At 38.9% G+C, this 21,378-nt stretch overlaps 1 protein-coding gene across 4 annotated transcripts in view; it reads right to left on the bottom strand.

Annotated features, from left to right (window-relative positions):
- LOC128702530 (carotenoid isomerooxygenase) overlaps nt 1-21,378 on the bottom strand; it is a 53,273-nt gene that overhangs the window by 2,221 nt on the left and 29,674 nt on the right. For all 4 annotated transcript variants that reach the window (XM_053796815.2, XM_053796808.2, XM_053796822.2 and 1 more), the window contains 4 exons: nt 20,196-20,395; nt 16,845-17,024; nt 12,683-12,829; nt 2,753-2,884 (listed from right to left, as the gene is read on the bottom strand). In XM_053796815.2, the coding sequence (XP_053652790.1) occupies nt 2,753-2,884; nt 12,683-12,829; nt 16,845-17,024; nt 20,196-20,395 (659 nt within the window). The remainder of the gene's footprint in view (nt 1-2,752; nt 2,885-12,682; nt 12,830-16,844; nt 17,025-20,195; nt 20,396-21,378) is intronic.

Raw genomic sequence — 21,378 nt, 5'->3', positions numbered from 1 at the left:
ACTTTCCACTACAACTGTCCATTTATGTTGTGTGAAATTCTGTAGCCACATTTACATTATAAATGATGAACTACTTCTCGAAAGTATGTTTTACACTCGATTCAATAAAGGTGATATTATTGGCATACTTTCTATAAAGCCTCCAGTTGTGCAGAGCATTTCAGTACATACAATGAAACCTCAATTCTCTAATTTAATTCATTCCAGATATCAATTCAACAACCAAAATGGATGACAACCAAATCAATATTTCCCATAAAGAATAATTTAAATAGAATTTAACTATTCCAGACCCAAAATGACTAAACTGATTAAAAATGTACTACAACATAAAATTGTAAAAATGAATACTAAAAGAAACCACCTGAAATACTGTACAGTAAATGAAAATTTAACTGCCTCTCACTTCTCCAAGAAGAGCTAATACCATACTGGAAGCCAGAAGTGGAGGGGTAAAGTTACTGCTTGGAAGGAGTCACCTTCTATTAATAAGTCAGGCAACTGTCCTCCTGGTGTTGTTTCTTTTCACCACTAACATCTTGTTCTGGCTCACTGGTTCTTTGTCTTACTAAAAACCTGTCCAGTGAGGTTTGTTTCAGGCTCAATTTAGACAAGTGTTAAAACAGACATTACACTGTCACTGTACATGTGGCCACTTCTTTGTCTGGATGGTATTTTTCAGCAAGCTCCTGCACTTCATGCCATTTAGCACACATTTCCCTGACAAGTGCAATGGGCATATCATCCCTTCCCTCTTCCTCTGATGACAGCTCCTCTGCTGCAATCTGTTGCTACTCCTTCTGAAGGTCTACAAGTTCTTCAGTGGTAAGTTCAGTTCTATGCTCCTCCACATCTTCAGTCATCTCTAGGCCCAAAGTCTTTCCCAGGGAAACTATCTTCTACCAGCTCAGGCTCATCTTCAAAGTCTTCAAAATCCCTGGGTGCCACAACGTCAGGCCATAATTCTTTCCATGGTGACTGCATGGTCCTGGAAGACATTTCCTCAGGCTTTGTCTATAAGCCTCAAGCAGGTGAGGATGTTGAAATAGTCCTTCCAGAACTCCCCGAGCGTTAAATTTGTTTCTGAAGCGATTTCAAAGCACCGTTCAAAAAGTGCTCAGACCCACACTGTCAACTCGTTATCCAGTGTGCATAGGAAAACCAGGTCCCGTGGCCTGGCTGGCAAAGTTCCCACTTCACACACGGAGGGCCAGGTTTGATTCCTGGCAGGGTAGAAACATTTCGATGTGTTTCCTTACACCTATTGTCCTGTTCACCTAGCAGCAGGTAGGTACCTGGGTGTTAGTCGACTGGTGTGGGTCGCATTCTGGGAGACAAGATTGAGGACCCCAATGGAAATAAGAGTCCTCGATGATGCACTGACTGGGTGGCTAACCCTTTGGGGTTAAAAATCTGAATGAAATCTTTTTTTTTTTCTCAAATTCCTCATTCATAAACTTTTTTTTAACAAGTAATGCAGTCGACAACCAAGGCTGCTGTATCTGGTACCAGATACGTCTACTTATAGTCAAGACACGTATATATATTTACATAGCACATTACAATCGAAGTTTACAATCCCAAAATTATTACAAATTAAGCATTAAAATACTCTGAAATTTGGCCATGTTGACTGGATTATAATGTAAATGTCACCCAACAAAAGGCTGCAGTCAGAATGATAAATTCCCACTACAGACAACACATTCCACCAATATTCAAAACTCTAAACCTACTCATAATACAAAACATCCATACTTATTACTGCACCTACTACATACATAGAACACTTAACTCTGACATAAACCCGCCCCTCAAACATCTCCTTACCAACCTTAACAGAACATATGACCATAACACAAGGCACAGATCACTCTTTGATGTTCCTCGTGTCCATCTCACACTATGCAAAAACTCAATGCACATAAAAGGCCCTAAAATCTGGAATTCATTACCTGTGAATATAAAAGAAACACTACCTGTTTATAAATTCAAGTCTCTTCTCAAAAGTCACTTACTCACCCGCAACTTAATAAATACTGAATAATTGTGTCTCATAAATTGTATCTCATAAATGTCAACCTGTGACCCAATCAAACTTTGTTACTATTTAACTTCATTACCTAACAGAATACTCCATTCTACTGATTACACAGCAACACAGTAAATGACCATATGACCTGTCTTTATAATACTCATTTGTACTAAATTATCTGTTTTACATTAATTTTGTACCACTGAATATATCATTGCTAAGTTAATCTTAAGTTAATTTTAAGCCTGCCCATAATGCTCTGCATACAAGGGAGCTTTGGCATGTTGCACTTTAAAAATTGTATTCCTTGTACTTCTCTGTATCATGTTTAAATTAATAAATAAATAAATAAATAAATAAAACAAGAGCTATACAAAAAGTAAAAACCTCAAAGAAAAGGATGCAGTGAAAATTTAACCACTGGCTAAATTTCTGAAGAATAATCTTTAAAAAAAAAAATCCTTTCTCGACATTCTAGTCACCTCTTACAACACGTATGGCTTACAGAGAAAGAATTCTTTGCCACTTTAACATGTAACCTGATATCCACGAGAAACAAAATTTGTAAAAATTATACAGTACTGTATATAGTCATCAGTTTACTCAATCTTCAGAACTATGCAAAACCCAAAAAAATTTAATATAAATTACTATTAATAAATTTTTCCACAATAGAAAATACAAAAAATTCAGAACAAAACTGTAGCAATTACTCACAAAACCAGAATCTCCTCCATTAGGGTCTGGGCCCATAGCCCAGAGATACTGGTGCTTTAAGGCCCTCTTCTTTGGGTTTATGCATGGGTTTTCAAGAGGAATCTGTGTCAGCTTCTCTCTTTGTAGTAATATCTGAAGAAATAACTTGGGCTTTATATAAAACTAGCAACCCTACAAAAATCAGCTTCATGGTATTTATCTGAAAACCTGCTAATGCTCATTTCCCTAGAGAGATGGTAGTCATAATGATGTCTACAGCTACATCAAATATGCCTTCCCCCCCTCCCTTTTCTACTTCTCGTCTTCTTAGCATTTTTCCTAGGTGTATTCCTCTACTGTTAAGAATTAAAAGTTTCAAATACAATTGTTCATTACAGTGTACTACCAGGTACTATAATCAGCTCAGCTAATAAAATAAGAGTCTAGTCCTTGAACTACTGCCCAATGGAAAGGTATGGGGGTACATAATGAAGCTATGTCAGGACAGGATCACAACAATGAGTAATCTGATTTTTGACTATGTATTGAAAGTTCCTGACCTAAGGATTGGCTAAATAAAACTGATGAATCACCGTGCTGCACATCCATTCTATATTAATTTAAGGATCCTAACTCAGCAAGAATAATTAAAACTCCAATAATATAAAAATCAAAGTTAGTTCACAACCTGTTGCAACCCCTGAATGGGTTACAATGATTATTATGTATATATAATGTATATTACCTTTTCATTTAATTTTATATTGCTTATATTTGCGATAATAGCTAAATCGTAAATGTATGACTTTATATTATTATTTGACTGTTATATTGTTATTTGACTTTTGTTAGGATGTTTATAAAATGTGCTCAGTTAGTCTTGATTGTCAAACTACTGTAATTATCGCTTGTCGCTCGTTATACTGCCGGCTTCTGAGCTGCAGTTGTCCACGTAGCTATCACGTGATCGAGGGGGGGGTGTCCTCACCTCGTGTGAAGTATTCAGTCTGCTGGAGACTCGCTTGGTGGTTGGACAGATTGTCTGTCTCATTATTCTTGTTAGTTCTGTAGAACTCTGTTCTCAGAACATTGTAAAGACTTAGTGATTTTCGACGTTGTACTGAGGTTGTGTGTCACTTAGACACTCTGAACATCTCAGGTCCTTAGCTATAGCTTCTGACCTAATTTTGTACTGGTTCCTGTGTATTGTCACAGTCGCGTTTTCCTATGCTGAACGTAGATTCAGTATTATGGGAGTTCTGTAACTTTCGTGGAGGATCTGCTGATGGTCCCTACTTAGTGTCGTTATATTATCTCCTTGTTCCTGATTCTGTGTCGCAGTCGCTTGATATTGCATTGCTATTGGGCTTAGCATTCTTTGTTGTTCAAGCAGACTGTTCGGGTTGCCAGTCGGTCAAGAAGTTAGTTTATTTGAGGACTTTGTCAGTCACTTGTTTAAGTCTTATTCGAGTCTTGAGACATAGCTAACTACTTAAGAGCACTTACACGCATACACACACTTACTTGTACATATTTGTAATATCTTATTAAATGTTAATGTACCTGACGGTACTTAAGAATTATAAATGTGATATGTGCTTTCAGCACAATAATATTGAACTCGAGAGATTGATTTTATTTTGATTGATGTGATTTAATTTACTTTGATAATATACCTCTAGACAACTTATAGACTTAATAAATTTATTAAATTTTAATTTCTCTAGTTAGTAGCCTACCAGTTGTAATCCTAAAGCACTATTGAACCATACTGAATTTTAATGGATAATTGGACAAGGATACTGACTACTTGTTACAAAAACCCAGTAACAGGCTGGATGCTAGAAGGGCAGTCCTTTCTAGTATTCACTGGAGATCTCTAAGCTTTTAGAATCGCGTTTTTTTGTAACAAATGGGGGCCCGTCCGGGAGGCTCTTGATCCAAGGTGTTGGAGAAATTGTCCAGTTTGACATACTAGTACTTCTATGATCAAACACTTGGAGTACTTTCCTAATCTGAAGACTTTGAGTTTAGTCTTGTACAACATACCAGGTGGATGTATGTACCTGACTGAGTCTCTTGATCCAAGGAGATGGAAATACTGTTTATGAGTTCTAACTAAGACAACCAACACTAAAATTCCTATCAGGATTATAGTTTCCCATAATCACTCTCTCGTAGTACAATTATTTTTGTGATGTATGCCAAAGTGAAACAGTTAATTGATACTCTGACTTTGTCTGAGTTAAGTACATTAAAACTTCAGACGTGTTGGCAAGTAGCCAAGTATCTCGGTGTGACATATAACAGGAATTACACCGCTGAAACTGTCAGAGCATTAATTAAAGATATATTGTTTCCTGCTCATACAGAGATGTCTGATTATGATTCAGATTCAGAAAGTCTAGTGTCACAATTAGGAAGTATGACTATTTGATGAAGTTGAAGAAAGAGCAACTAGAGCAGAAGTGAGCCTAGTGTCTGAGCCTAGTGTAGCTCAGTTCTCGCTCACGCCTTCCCTCACTGACACATTAGTACAGAGTATAGCTGGTAGTATGACACAGCCTAATACTAGTACAATGTATACTACACGTGTATTTACTTATCCTAGACCAGATCTAGACACTCTAGAGACGGCTGGACGAAGTGTCCGACCTAAGGACCGTCCAGACCATGTTAATTTCCCTACTCCTCCATTACCTACTGGTCCTATCTCTCAGGAACAGTTTGAGAGGTTTGAACGCCTCCTTGTGTTGCAGACTGCACAAATAGAGGCACAGAGGAGATTGAACGAAGAAGATTTCCAAAGAGAAAATGTTCATCTGGGAAGACAACAGACTGATAGATCACAGGACACATTTAATGTGCAGAAAGCTGCATCCATGGTTTCTAAGTTTTTTGAAAGTGACTTAGACACATATTTTGATGTGTTTGAGAACCAGGCTCGTGCTATGAACTGGCCACGTAAGCACTGGGCAACATTGCTTCATACTGCTTTGACAGGAAGAGCTCAAACTTGTACGGCTGCTTTGCCATTTGCTAAGTACATTAGTTATGACGCTGTCAAACAAACTATTCTAGAGACGTATAACTTGTTACCTGTAAGTTATCAAAGAGCCTTTCGTACGTTACAACGACGACAAGATCAAACTTGTGTAGAGTTTGCTCGTGAGAAAAAAGTTGCATTTCAGAGGTGGTCTAGAGCTGCTAAATGTAACAACTACGACAGCCTTGTTCAGTTACTATATGAATGAGTCCAACGAAGCATAAAGCATTGAGAGAAGAGGTTGATTTTCTGTTAGCTCACGGACTTATTGAGCGCAGTAAAAGTCCATGGGCATCTCCCTGTATTTTAGTGCCTAAACCTGACGGTAGTTTCAGGATGTGCACTGATTACAGGAAAGTGAACTCTGTCACCTTGCCTGATGGTTATCCTCTACCTCGCATTGACGACCTTATTGACCGTGTGTCAGGAGCCCAGTTTGTCAGCCGTTTAGATCTCTTACGAGGCTATTATCAAGTCCCGCTTACTGAACGTGCTCAAGAAATATCTGCTTTTACTGTTCAAGATGGATTGTTTAACTACCTCGTCACCCCCTTCGGCCTATGTAATGCGGCTTCTTCATTCCAACGTATAATGAACGAGTTGACCCACAACTTAGAAGGAGTAGAAGCCTACCTTGACGACTTAGTGGTGTACAGTGACGAGTGGGAACAGCACTTGACGCGTCTCAGAGCATTGTTTGAGAGACTGGCGCACTACAACTTCACTGTTAACTTAGCTAAATGTAGTTTTGGTCAAGCCAAGATTACCTATCTAGGCTTTTGTATCGGCCAAGGTGAGGTTGCTCCTATTGAGGCTAAGGTTCGTGCAATTTCTGAATTTCCAGTGCCACAGGATAGGAAGGGAGTACAGAGATTCCTGGGTATGGCAGGATATTATCGCAGGTTCTGTCCAAACTTTTCTCAGATTGCCGCTCCTCTCACTGAGCTTACTAGTAGCAAAGTTCAGTTCACCTGGACTAGAGATTGTTCAGACTCGTTCAAAAGGTTGAAGCGCTTGCTATCCTCTGCTCCTGTGTTGAAGAGTCCTAATTTCAATCTTCCCTTCTTTTTACATATAGATGCGAGTGGTTATGCAGTGGGTGCTGTGCTGCTCCAACAGTCAACATCCACTGACATTCTCCATCCTATATGTTACTATTCATCTAAGCTTAAACGACACCAGAAAAATTATGCCACTATTGAGAAAGAGGCTCTAGCTCTTGTGGTGTCATTGGAACATTTTGACGTGTATTTGGGCACTTCCCCATTTAAAATTAACGTTTTTTCTGACCACAATCCACTCACCTACATAAACACTATGAAAAGTAAAAATGCTAGGATCATGAGGTGGGCCCTCAGAATCCAACCTTATTCTATTAGTATAAAACACATGAGTGGTCATTGTAATGTAATTGCTGACGCTCTGTCTCGTCCTTAATAATTATCAATTGACAGCAACCACCCAGGGAAGTACTACCATCCTGCCAGATGACTGTGAAACAAAAACCTGTAACTGTTTTGCATGATGGTAGGATTGCTGGTTTCTTTTTCTGTCTCATAAACACGCTAAGATAACAGGGATATCTTGCTACTCCTACTTACACTTTGGTCACACTTCACAGACACGCACATGCATATATATATATACATACATCTAGGTTTTTCTCTTTTTTCTAAATAGCTCTTGTTCTTTTTTATTTCTTCTATTGTCCATGGGGAAGTGGAAAAGAATCTTTCCTCCATAAGCCATGCGTGTCGTATGAGGCGACTAAAATGCCGGGAGCAATGGGCTAGTAACCCCTTCTCCTGTATACAATTACTAAAAAAGAGAAGAAGAAAAACTTTATAAAACTGGGTTGCTTAAATGTGCGTGGATGTAGTGCGGATGACAAGAAACAGATGATTGCTGATGTTATGAATGAAAAGAAGTTGGATGTCCTGGCCCTAAGCGAAACAAAGCTGAAGGGGGTAGGAGAGTTTCAGTGGGGGGAAATAAATGGGATTAAATCTGGAGTATCTGAGAGAGTTAGAGCAAAGGAAGGGGTAGCAGTAATGTTAAATGATCAGTTATGGAAGGAGAAAAGAGAATATGAATGTGTAAATTCAAGAATTATGTGGATTAAAGTAAAGGTTGGATGCGAGAAGTGGGTCATAATAAGCGTGTATGCACCTGGAGAAGAGAGGAATGCAGAGGAGAGAGAGAGATTTTGGGAGATGTTAAGTGAATGTATAGGAGCCTTTGAACCAAGTGAGAGAGTAATTGTGGTAGGGGACTTGAATGCTAAAGTAGGAGAAACTTTTAGAGAGGGTGTGGTAGGTAAGTTTGGGGTGCCAGGTGTAAATGATAATGGGAGCCCTTTGATTGAACTTTGTATAGAAAGGGGTTTAGTTATAGGTAATACATATTTTAAGAAAAAGAGGATAAATAAGTATACACGATATGATGTAGGGCGAAATGACAGTAGTTTGTTGGATTATGTATTGGTAGATAAAAGACTGTTGAGTAGACTTCAGGATGTACATGTTTATAGAGGGGCCACAGATATATCAGATCACTTTCTAGTTGTAGCTATACTGAGAGTAAAAGGTAGATGGGATACAAGGAGAATAGAAGCATCAGGGAAGAGAGAGGTGAAGGTTTATAAACTAAAAGAGGAGGCAGTTAGGGTAAGATATAAACAGCTATTGGAGGATAGATGGGCTAATGAGAGCATAGGCAATGGGGTCGAAGAGGTATGGGGTAGGTTTAAAAATGTAGTGTTAGAGTGTTCAGCAGAAGTTTGTGGTTACAGGAAAGTGGGTGCAGGAGGGAAGAGGAGCGATTGGTGGAATGATGATGTAAAGAGAGTAGTAAGGGAGAAAAAGTTAGCATATGAGAAGTTTTTACAAAGTAGAAGTGATGCAAGGAGGGAAGAGTATATGGAGAAAAAGAGAGAAGTTAAGAGAGTGGTGAAGCAATGTAAAAAGAGAGCAAATGAGAGAGTGGGTGAGATGTTATCAACAAATTTTGTTGAAAATAAGAAAAAGTTTTGGAGTGAGATTAACAAGTTAAGAAAGCCTAGAGAACAAATGGATTTGTCAGTTAAAAATAGGAGAGGAGAGTTATTAAATGGAGAGTTAGAGGTATTGGGAAGATGGAAGGAATATTTTGAGGAATTGTTAAATGTTGATGAAGATAGGGAAGCTGTGATTTCGTGTATAGGGCAAGGAGGAATAACATCTTGTAGGAGTGAGGAAGAGCCAGTTGTGAGTGTGGGGGAAGTTCGTGAGGCAGTAGGTAAAATGAAAGGGGGTAAGGCAGCCGGGATTGATGGGATAAAGATAGAAATGTTAAAAGCAGGTGGGGATATAGTTTTGGAGTGGTTGGTGCAATTATTTAATAAATGTATGGAAGAGGGTAAGGTACCTAGGGATTGGCAGAGAGCATGCATAGTTCCTTTGTATAAAGGCAAAGGGGATAAAAGAGAGTGCAAAAATTATAGGGGGATAAGTCTGTTGAGTGTACCTGGTAAAGTGTATGGTAGAGTTATAATTGAAAGAATTAAGAGTAAGACGGAGAATAGGATAGCAGATGAACAAGGAGGCTTTAGGAAAGGTAGGGGGTGTGTGGACCAGGTGTTTACAGTGAAACATATAAGTGAACAGTATTTAGATAAGGCTAAAGAGGTCTTTGTGGCATTTATGGATTTGGAAAAGGCGTATGACAGGGTGGATAGGGGGGCAATGTGGCAGATGTTGCAAGTGTATGGTGTAGGAGGTAGGTTACTGAAAGCAGTGAAGAGTTTTTACGAGGATAGTGAGGCTCAAGTTAGAGTATGTAGGAAAGAGGGAAATTTTTTCCCAGTAAAAGTAGGCCTTAGACAAGGATGTGTGATGTCACCGTGGTTGTTTAATATATTTATAGATGGGGTTGTAAGAGAAGTAAATGCGAGGGTTTTGGCAAGAGGCGTGGAGTTAAAAGATAAAGAATCACACACAAAGTGGGAGTTGTCACAGCTGCTCTTTGCTGATGACACTGTGCTCTTGGGAGATTCTGAAGAGAAGTTGCAGAGATTGGTGGATGAATTTGGTAGGGTGTGCAAAAGAAGAAAATTAAAGGTGAATACAGGAAAGAGTAAGGTTATGAGGATAACAAAAAGATTAGGTGATGAAAGATTGAATATCAGATTGGAGGGAGAGAGTATGGAGGAGGTGAACGTATTCAGATATTTGGGAGTGGACGTGTCAGCGGATGGGTCTATGAAAGATGAGGTGAATCATAGAATTGATGAGGGAAAAAGAGTGAGTGGTGCACTTAGGAGTCTGTGGAAACAAAGAACTTTGTCCTTGGAGGCAAAGAGGGGAATGTATGAGAGTATAGTTTTACCAACGCTCTTATATGGGTGTGAAGCGTGGGTGATGAATGTTGCAGCGAGGAGAAGGCTGGAGGCAGTGGAGATGTCATGTCTGAGGGCAATGTGTGGTGTGAATATAATGCAGAGAATTCGTAGTTTGGAAGTTAGGAGGAGGTGCGGGATTACCAAAACTGTTGTCCAGAGGGCTGAGGAAGGGTTGTTGAGGTGGTTCGGACATGTAGAGAGAATGGAGCGAAACAGAATGACTTCAAGAGTGTATCAGTCTGTAGTGGAAGGAAGGCGGGGTAGGGGTCGGCCTAGGAAAGGTTGGAGGGAGGGGGTAAAGGAGGTTTTGTGTGCGAGGGGCTTGGACTTCCAGCAGGCATGCGTGAGCGTGTTTGATAGGAGTGAATGGAGACAAATGGTTTTTAATACTTGACGTGCTGTTGGAGTGTGAGCAAAGTAACATTTATGAAGGGATTCAGGGAAACCGGCAGGCCGGACTTGAGTCCTGGAGATGGGAAGTACAGTGCCTGCACTCTGAAGGAGGGGTGTTAATGTTGCAGTTTAAAAACTGTAGTGTAAAGCACCCTTCTGGCAAGACAGTGATGGAATGAATGATGGTGAAAGTTTTTCTTTTTCGGGCCACCCTGCCTTGGTGGGAATCGGCCGGTGTGATAAAAAAAAAAAAAAAAAAAATTTTATGCCCAAATACCTTTTGTTACTTGCTATGTCAAATTCAGTAAAGTAACTTAATCCATCCAGCCCATATTAACTATATATACTCATGTCATGTCTAATTATTATATTTATATATTCACAGTAATGTTGTGTGAGGAGGAAACAAGCTGAGTGTTGAGCGAGTAGTGTGGTGTGGGTGATGTACTGCGTGACGCAACACTGTCCTGCCGCAGACCCCCCCTCACTACACACCTTAAGCTGTTTCATACTCAGATGTTCATACTGCCTAGCATTCCACAACCACTACTTAAGAGTGGAATGCAGTCTCCTCTACTATGATCGAGCCTCAACGTGCCCTCCTTGTCAGCGCTATTCTGTCTCTACACTGATGTACATAACCACGAGTATGAAGAGATACGATACTGTGTACTGCCCTAGTACCAAGGGGCATATCCTAGTGACGGACGCTGTAAAATTGTAGAAGTGCTTGGCACAAAAGAGAGACTGAGTAATATTTATTTTGATAATAATATTGACATGAGTAACCAGAAATAATGTGAAAGACATTCATGCAACTCCTAGTGCGACCCTCTGTCGTGTTGGGGGGGGTGTTGCAACCCCTGAATGGGTTACAATGATTATTATGTATATATAATGTATATTACCTTTTCATTTAATTTTATATTGCTTATATTTGCGATAATAGCTAAATCGTAAATGTATGACTTTATATTATTATTTGACTGTTATATTGTTATTTGACTTATGTTGTTAGGATGTTTATAAAATGTGCTCAGTTAGTCTTGATTGTCAAACTACTGTAATTATCGCTTGTCGCTCGTTATACTGCCGGCTTCTGAGCTGCAGTTGTCCACGTAGCTATCACGTGATCGAGGGGGGGGGTGTCCTCACCTCGTGTGAAGTATTCAGTCTGCTGGAGACTCGCTTGGTGGTTGGACAGATTGTCTGTCTCATTATTCTTGTTAGTTCTGTAGAACTCTGTTCTCAGAACATTGTAAAGACTTAGTGATTTTCGACGTTGTACTGAGGTTGTGTGTCACTTAGACACTCTGAACTTCTCAGGTCCTTAGCTATAGCTTCTGACCTAATTTTGTACTGGTTCCTGTGTATTGTCACAGTCGCGTTTTCCTATGCTGAATGTAGATTCAGTATTATGGGAGTTCTGTAACTTTCGTGGAGGATCTGCTGATGGTCCCTACTTAGTGTCGTTATATTATCTCCTTGTTCCTGATTCTGTGTCGCAGTCGCTTGATATTGCATTGCTATTGGGCTTAGCATTCTTTGTTGTTCAAGCAGACTGTTCGGGTTGCCAGTCGGTCAAGAAGTTAGTTTATTTGAGGACTTTGTCAGTCACTTGTTTAAGTCTTATTCGAGTCTTGAGACATAGCTAACTACTTAAGAGCACTTACACGCATACACACACTTACTTGTACATATTTGTAATATCTTATTAAATGTTAATGTACCTGACGGTACTTAAGAATTATAAATGTGATATGTGCTTTCAGCACAATAATATTGAACTCGAGAGATTGATTTTATTTTGATTGATGTGATTTAATTTACTTTGATAATATACCTCTAGACAACTTATAGACTTAATAAATTTATTAAATTTTAATTTCTCTAGTTAGTAGCCTACCAGTTGTAATCCTAAAGCACTATTGAACCATACTGAATTTTAATGGATAATTGGACAAGGATACTGACTACTTGTTACAAAAACCCAGTAACAGGCTGGATGCTAGAAGGGCAGTCCTTTCTAGTATTCACTGGAGATCTCTAAGCTTTTAGAATCGCGTTTTTTTGTAACACAACCTCAAATCAAAAAATTGAAGCAATAATATTGCCTCATCAGTTCTTGCCTTACCTCATTACCAGACCATGAAGCTGTGCAAGAAGTTCCTGGCAGTGTGATCAACTTGTCCTTTCCTTTGGTATTGAGAGGTATAACAAATCTGTGTAATGTTGACTTAAAGGAATCTACGTAGTCTTGAGTGTTCTTCCCTCGCTGTTCCTGTAAAACAACACATTTAGTTTATTAAACTAATTGTAAACTAAGTTGCACTTATGAAAATGGTTTTGAAAACAGACAAGTTGAAGAATGAGACACCTGTACAACATTTGGAAATCTAAGGCAATGTTTCAACATTTTGTCAGTAAGTGGTTTCAGTCCAGTTTACCTGGAGAGAGTTCCGGGGGTCAACGCCCCTGCGGCCCGGTCTGTGACCAGGCCTCCTGGTGGATCAGAGCCTGATCAACCAGGCTGTTACTGCTGGCTGCACGCAAACCAACGTACGAGCCACAGCCCGGCTGGTCAGGAACCGACTTTAGGTGCTTGTCCAGTGCCAGCTTGAAGACTGCCAGGGGTCTGTTGGTAATCCCCCTTATGTATGCTGGGAGGCAGTTGAACAGTCTCGGGCCCCTGACACTTATTGTATGGTCTCTTAACGTGCTAGTGACACCCCTGCTTTTCATTGGGGGGAATGTTGCATCGTCTGCCAGTCTAGTCTTTTGCTTTCGTAGTGAGTGATTTTTGTTTTCAAGTTCGGTACTAGTCCCTTTAGGATTTTCCAGGTGTATATAATCATGTATCTCTCACGCCTGCGTTTCAGGGAATACAGGTTCAGGAACCTCAAGTGCTCCCAGTAATTTAGGTGTTTTATCTCCGTTATGCGCGCCATGAAGGTTCTCTGTACATTTTCTAGGTCAGCAATTTCACCTGCCTTGAAAGGTGCTGTTAGTGTGCAGCAATATTCCAGCCTAGATAAAACAAGTGACCTGAAGAGTGTCATCATGGGCTTGGCATCCCTAGTTTTGAAGGTTCTTATTATCCATCATTATCATCCTGTACAGAGAAAAATGGTGGAAGACGAGTAATTTGAGGTTTTCAGTCCCTCAGACCAGAGATGATAGACTGAACACTGATTCCAGGCTGAGGGACTGATTACCTCAAATTCATCTCCCACTGTTCTTTGTATTGGACTGAAGAAGCCACTGTCTGGCAAAACATTTCCTCAATAAAGATTCCCAAATGTTGCACAAGTGTCTCATTCTCAGTTACACCTCCATTATGATGTTTATTTAATTTTAAAGTGTTGAACTATTAAAGGCATTTGTTCATTACAGGTGTCTGATATGCAAGAATTTTACATTTATCAATTATTGTAAATAACTAATACTACATCTAGTAGAAGAAAAATCCATCTAGTGATGCAAACTTTAGTCAACTTTGTTCCCAATCCTCAGTTCATAATCATATTCCTGGGGAAGTTTTAAACTTTTAAGTTACACGGCACCTGGGAAATGATACGTAATAAGGTTTGGTCCAAGGAAGGGCACATAGCTAAGTTCCCTAAATTAAAAGCCTTTCCACCAGCATCAAGGCACCTTCCCTGAAGGCCCTAATCCTCTTAACATTCTCTGTCTCCAGTAATATTCAGATTTAAGGCTAGAAATAGCTGATGGGATTTTTGAGACCCACAATCCAAAAGTTTATCGACAGGTTTAGAGGGGCCACAGATACATTAGATCACTTTTTAATTGTAGCTACAGAGTAAAAGGTAGATGGGATACAAGGAAAATAGAAGCAGCAAGTAAGAGGTGAAGATTTATAAACTAGAGAAGGCAGTTAGGGTAAGATATAAACAACTATTGGAGGATAGATGGGCTAGTGAGAGTATAGGCAATGGGGTCAAAGATGTATGGGGTAGGTTGAAGAATGTAGTGTTAGATTGTTCAGCAGAAGTTGGTAGTTACAGGAGAGTGGGTGCAGGAGGGAAAAAGAAAAAAAAAAAGAGTGATTAGTAGAATGATGTAAAGAGTAGTTAGGGATGTAAAGAGTAGTTAGCATATGAGAGGCATTTACAATGTAGAAGTGATGCAAGGAGGGAGGAGTATACAGAGATGAAGAGGTTAAGAGTGGTGAAACAATGTAAAAAGAGCAAATGAGAGAGTGGATGAGATGTTATCAACAAATTTTGTTGAAAATATACAAGTTTTGGAGCGAGATTAATAAGTTGAGGAAGCCTAGGGAACAAATGGATTTGATAGTTAAAAATAGGAGAGGAGAGTTAAGAGGTATCGGGAAGATGGAGGGAATATGTTGAATTGTTAAACGTTGATGAAGATAGGGAAAGCTGTGAATACATGTATAGGACAAGGAGGAATGACATCTTGTAGGAGTGAGGAAGAGTCAGTTGTGAGTGTGGGGGAAGTTCATGAGGCAGTGGGACTGATGGGATAAAGAAAAGTTAAAAGCAGGTAGGGGATATAGTTTTGGAGTGGTTGGTGCTTTTACTTAATAAATGTATGGAAGAGGGTAAGGTACCTAGGGACTGGCAGAAAGCATGCATAGTTCCTTTGTATAAAGGCAAAGGAGAAAAAGAATGCAAATATTATAGGGGAATAAGTCTGTTGAGTATACCTGGTAAAGTGTATGGTAGTTATTATTGAAAGAATCAAGAGTACGATGGAGAGTAGGATAGCAGAGAAACAAGGAGGCTTTAGGAAAGGTAGGGGTTGTGTAGACCAAGTGTTTACAGTGAAACAGGTGAAGAGCATATAAACAAGGGAAGAGAGGCTTTTGTAGCCTTTATGGATTTGGAAAAGGCATACAACAGGGTGATTAGCAGGGAATGTGGCAGATGTTGCAAATGTATGGAATAGGAGGTAGGTTACTGAAGAGTTTTTATGAGGATAGTGAGATTCAGGTTAGAATATGTAGGAGAGAGGGAGATTATTTACCAGTAAAAGTAGGCCTTAGACAAAGATGTGTGATGTCACCATGGTTGTTCAATATATTTATAGATGGGGTTGTAAGAGAAGTGAATGCTCAGGTGTTGGCAAGAGGTGTGGGGTTAAAAGATAAACAATCTAACACAAAGTGGAAGTTGTCACAGTTGCTCTTTGCTGATGACACTGTGCTTTTGGGAGATTCTGAAGAGAAGTGCAGAGGTTGGTGGACGAGTTTGGTTAATATAGGAAAAAGTAAGGTGATAAAAAAAAATTACAAAACGAAAGATTGGATATCCAATTGGGGGGAGAAAGTATGGAGGAGACTAGTATTCAGTCATTTAAGAGTGGATGTGTCAGCAGATGGGTCTATGAAAGATGAGGTGAATCATAAAATTGATATGGGGAAAAAAGGTGAGTGGTGCACTTAGAAGTCTGTGGAGACAAAGAACTTTTCCATGGAGTTATACCAATGCTCTTATATGGGTGTGAGTCAAGGGTGGTGAACGTTGCAACAAGGAAAAGGATGGAGACAGTGGAGATGTCATGTCTGAGAGCAACATGGTGTGAATATAATGCAGAGAATTCATAGTTTGGAAATTAGGAGGTGTGGGATTACCAAAACTATTATCCAGAGGCTGAGGAGGGGTTGTTGAGGTGGTTCAGACATGTAATGAAGTTGGAACAAAATAGAATGACTTCGAGAGTGTATAAATCTGTAGTGGAGGGAAGGCAGGGTGGAGGTTGACCTAGGAAAGGTTGGAGGGAGGGGGAAGGGGGTAAAGGTTTTGTGAGAGGGGCTTGGACTTCTAGCAAGCATGTGAGCATGTTAGATAGGAGCAAATAGAAGCAAATGGTTTATAGGACTGCTGTTGGAGTGTGAGCAAGGTAACATTTATGAAGGGATTCAGGGAAACCAGCAGGCCGGACTTGAGTCCTGGAGATGGGAAGTACAGTGCCTGCACTCTGAAGGAATGGTGTTAATGTTACAGTTTTATAACTAGTGTAAGTGTGCCTCTGGCAAGACACTCACGGAGTGAATGATGGTAAAAGTTTTTCTTTTTTGGACCACCCTGCCTTGGTGGGAGACAGCCGAGGTGTTAACAACAAAAAATAAATATAAGTATTAAGCATTTACAGAGCTACATTTATTAAAAAAAATAAGTTTAGTAATGCTATACAAAATGTCAGAAAATTTAGTTCTTTATTTTTAATTCTAACTACTAAACAGTTTCCAACCAAAAGATAATAAATTTTATAATTCAGTAATCAGTACTAAACAATATTTTCAAACTTACTCTTAGGGTATTAATGAACATATTATGCAAGATTGAAGAGTCCTTGTAGGTTGGCACATCAAGAACAATGTGTTCACCATCCTCATAGGCATTCGCTATGTGCATGAAGAAGAAAGGGTCTGCAACATACCTTGTTTTCACCTGTTTCCATGTTTTTCTGTCAACTATGTGGATAAGCACCTATGCACAAATACAAAAAATATTTGTTAAGACTGCATATACAATTTTCAGTAACATGTATTTTGTAAAGATACTGCAAGGCATTTTTGTAGCACACAAATAACTGGCACAAACTTATGGCAACGTATCTAACTAGGATCATTAACAAGTTGCACAGAAATGTGAAGGGAAGAAAGTGAATATTTATGAGAAGGGGAGCGAGAATATAGGGAGTATAACTAGAGGAGAGAATAGTATTACAGTGGTAGTACTAGCAGAAAAAGTAGCACAATAGTTTTATAGGTGGCAATCGGAAGGTAGTAGTGGTAATATTAAAACGAGATTAATCATAGATTTATCTGGAATAAAATAACACAGTAAGTTTGGGTTTGGGATATTGGCAGTCTGGAGGGATATACAGTATTGTGTATTTTTTATATGTATATACTTCTAAACTGTTGTATTCTGGACACCTCTGCAAAAACTGATTATGTGTGAGTGAGGTGAAAGTGTTGAATGAGGAAAGTATTTTCTTTTTGGGTATTTTCTTTCTTTTTGGGTCACCCTGCCTCAGTGGGAGACTGCCGACTTGTTTGGGAGGAAAAAACAAAAATTCTGAATCAATCGACCATGCGTAAGTTAGAAAAATAAGGCTGACATGATAAATTTAACTATATAATGCAAGCACTCTCCATGGGAAAGTGGAACAGAATTCTTCCTCCGTAAGCTATGCGTGTCGTAAGAGGCTACTAAAATGCCGGGAGCAAGGGGCTAGTAACCCCTTCTCCTGTATATATCACTAAATTTAAAAGGAGAAACTTTCGTTTTTCCTTCTGGCCCATCCCAACTCAGTGGGATACAGCCGGTGTGTTGAAAGAAAAAGAAAATGCAAGCACATGTCTAAGCACTAGTCCAAAAAAATATTCATTTGGGCTTTCCAAATAAAATTTCAATTGATTATAAAAAAGTCTGCTAAAAGAACATATGTGTTAACAGTTATTTTACAGTACTACATAATAATCAGTTTAAGATGGTTTAGAAAAAATTAGAAAGAAACTGTCATGGTATTCTGGCACATTAGATATTGGAATACTGCACAATGAATAAAATAACAGCAACCAGTAGAGTGGCACAAGTTACAGGAATATGAATACAACCTTTTCACAAAGATTTTAAGTTTTAGATATCGAGCAAGAACTAGATCAGACTATAAAAATACAGGGAAAACCAAATTCGACGAAAACTGAAGCAATATTTCCCTATGAGAAATAATGTAAATCCAATTAATCCATGCCAGACACCCAAAAGTATTAACAAAAAACACATTTTATAGAGAATAACCAATTTTACATACAGAAAACAATGAGAAACAAATCTAAAGGACTAATGAAATGGATAAATGAACATTTAATATCGCTTTTACCTTTATTGAAGACTTGTTGGCACATGGAAGACAGCAAGGAGGGGAGAGGGAGGAGAGGTTATCTCTACCACCATTACTACCACCCTCTACCAACAAGAAACAAAACCAGACTGACTCAGAACGTGTGGGATGTTTTGTGTGGGTGCAGGCGGACACGTTTGGTACGGCGGACCACTGTCAACTAAATTCAAATTCAAAGTTTATTCTCTATAAAGATTACAATGTTGAATTTACAGAATTTGGTTGTTGTGTGGTTTACATGTAGTTAAATAATGATTACAGAGTGTACCAATAGAACGCCTAGCATGGCTAGGCATTTCGGGCAGACTTAGTTTAATTCTTTATTTTAAAATATTACAAATTATGAGGTAAGTTGGTATTATGGCTAAGTGACTAAATACTAGTTTGTGAGTTTAGCAATGTGAATGCTTTTGTTTTGGCACAGTACATAGTTTCAGTATTGGAGTATCATAGGATTCATTATTTTAAGATTGAGATTAATATTTCTGTTTATGGTCAAATGGGTGAGTGAGTGTAAGTGTGAACCACCAGGTGGTATTCGTGTAGTTAGTTGATGGGGTGTATCAGGGAGATAAGATGTTTTCTAATGGTAGTTTTGAAGGTGATGAATGTGTCTGCAGTTCTAGAGTTCTCAGGTAGGGTGTTCAAGATTTTAGGGCCTTTGACATACATTGAATTTTTGTAAAGGTTTAGTCGGACACGGGGAATGTTGTAGAGATGTTTGTGTCTGGTGTTATGCCTGTGGGTTTTGTCACAACTATCAAGAAAGCATTTTAGGTCAAGGTTGATATTGGAGTTTAAGGTCCTGTAGATGTAGATTGCACAGTAGTAAGTGTGGATGTACTGAACAGGGAGTAAGTTTAGATCTATGAAGAGTGGGGGTGTGTGTTGCCAGGGATGGGATTTAGTGATTATTCTTACTGCAGCTTTTTGTTGGGTTATTATTGGCTTTAGGTGTGTTGCTGCAGTTGATCCCCAAGCACAAATAGCATAGGTGAGGTATGGATATAAAAGTGAATGGTATAGTGTGATAAGGGCAGTTTGCGGCACGTAGTATCGTATCTTGGAGAGGATCCCAACCGTTTTGGATACTTTTTTGGTTATGTGTTGGATATGGGTGCTGAAATTCAGGTTGTCAAGGTACAGGCCTAGGAATTTGCCCTCATTATGTCTGGTAATTAGAGTGTTGTCGATCTTAATGTTAATTTGTGCATCTCCTGCTCTGCTACCAAACATAATATAGTAGGTTTTGTCAGTGTTAAGCGTAAGTTTATTGGCTGTCATCCAAGTCGATATTTTGATCAGCTCCTCGTTAACAATGGTGTTGAGGGTGGCAAGATTAGGGTGAGAGATGACATAAGATGAAAACCAAGGTGATGAGCAAAAACTGGGACAAAATTTTGACGAAGTCATCGAAAACTGAATTTGACAAAAACCAGGGCAAACAAAAACCGAGGTTCCACTAATATTGAAAAGTGTATCGATTAAGTATACAGTGGACCCCTGGTTAACGATATTTTTTCACTCCAGAAGTATGTTCAGGTGCCAGTACTGACCGAATTTGTTCCCATAAGGAATATTGTGAAGTAGATTAGTCCATTTCAGACCCCCAAACATACACGTACAAACGCACTTACATAAATACACTTACATAATTGGTCGCATTTGGAGGTGATCGTTATGCGGGGGTCCACTGTACTTTCATTTTTCGTACAAGTACCTGTGTTAAGTTCTGACTAATTACTTACTGGTTCATTGTGCCACTTCAGACCAGCAATGAATGGAGCATTGCTGACTATATCGCTCAATAGCTCTGAAAGAGAGACCGCTAATGGTTGTTCAATAAGCACAGCATAATTTTCAGTCATAGCCATCGAGTGCATGTATGCTGGAGACAATCTCCAGCGTGCTGGTACAGAAGCCACAATCTTGCCTTCTTTTAAGTTTCCTGAAAAGAGAAAATATAATATAGTAACATTAGTAACAAGTTGAAGACATTACAGTTCAATGGGTCAACACTAGAATAATTTAGTCTGTGCCTTTACTGAAAAAACTATAAACCATTAAATTTATTTTTTCTATGGCTTAATTTTCCTCAAAGGAAAGTAAGTAGATTCAAGGAAAGGGGGTCACTGCAATGTGGGCAAATGCCCATCTATGGGGGGTATATTAAAATGTTAAGTTTTATGTATAATTTTTTGGCTCATTTACATAATCATAAAATTTTATAGCTTTGTCAAAAAGTTTAAAGTGATTTAAACTGAATTTTACTTTACTTTAAACAGGTCACTGCAAATGTTAAGTATCTGGTAGTAAAGAATTTGAACATAAGCACTTAGTGGTAATAAGATTTTGCTTGGATTTTTAACCTGGAGGATTAACAACCCAAGATACCCAATAGAGTCAGCACATTACTGGAGACTTATTTCCACTGGATTATTATTATTATAATCAAAAAGAAGCACTAAGCCACAAGGGCTATACAGTATTTCCACTGGAATCTTTTTTTTTTTTTTCCCAGGATACAATCCACGATCTGTTGCAGTGTGAGCAGGGTAATATTTAGTGAAGGGATTCAGGGAAACCGGTTATTTTTATATAGCCGGACTCAAGTCCTGGAAATGGGAAGTACAATGCCTGCACTTTAAAGGAGAGGATTCAGGATATTAGCAGTTTGGAGGGATATGTTTTGTCTCTTTATACGTATATGCTTCTGAACTGTTGTGTTCTGAGCACCTCTGCAAAAACAGTGATTATGTGTGAGTGACGTGAAAGTGTTGAATGATGAAAGTATTTTCTTTTTGGGGATTTTCTTTCTTTTTGGGGGATTTTCTTTCTTTTTGGGGATTTTCTTTTTTGGGTCACCCTGCCTCGGTGGGAGATGGTCGACTTTTTAAAAAAAAAAAAAAAAAACTCAACAGTTGGGTAACA

This window comes from Cherax quadricarinatus, chromosome 37 (genome assembly GCF_038502225.1).
Source record: "Cherax quadricarinatus isolate ZL_2023a chromosome 37, ASM3850222v1, whole genome shotgun sequence".
NCBI classification, from domain to species: domain Eukaryota; kingdom Metazoa; phylum Arthropoda; class Malacostraca; order Decapoda; family Parastacidae; genus Cherax; species Cherax quadricarinatus.
The sequence above is the reverse complement of the archived record's forward strand: the minus strand, read 5'-3'. Positions and strand labels throughout refer to the sequence as shown.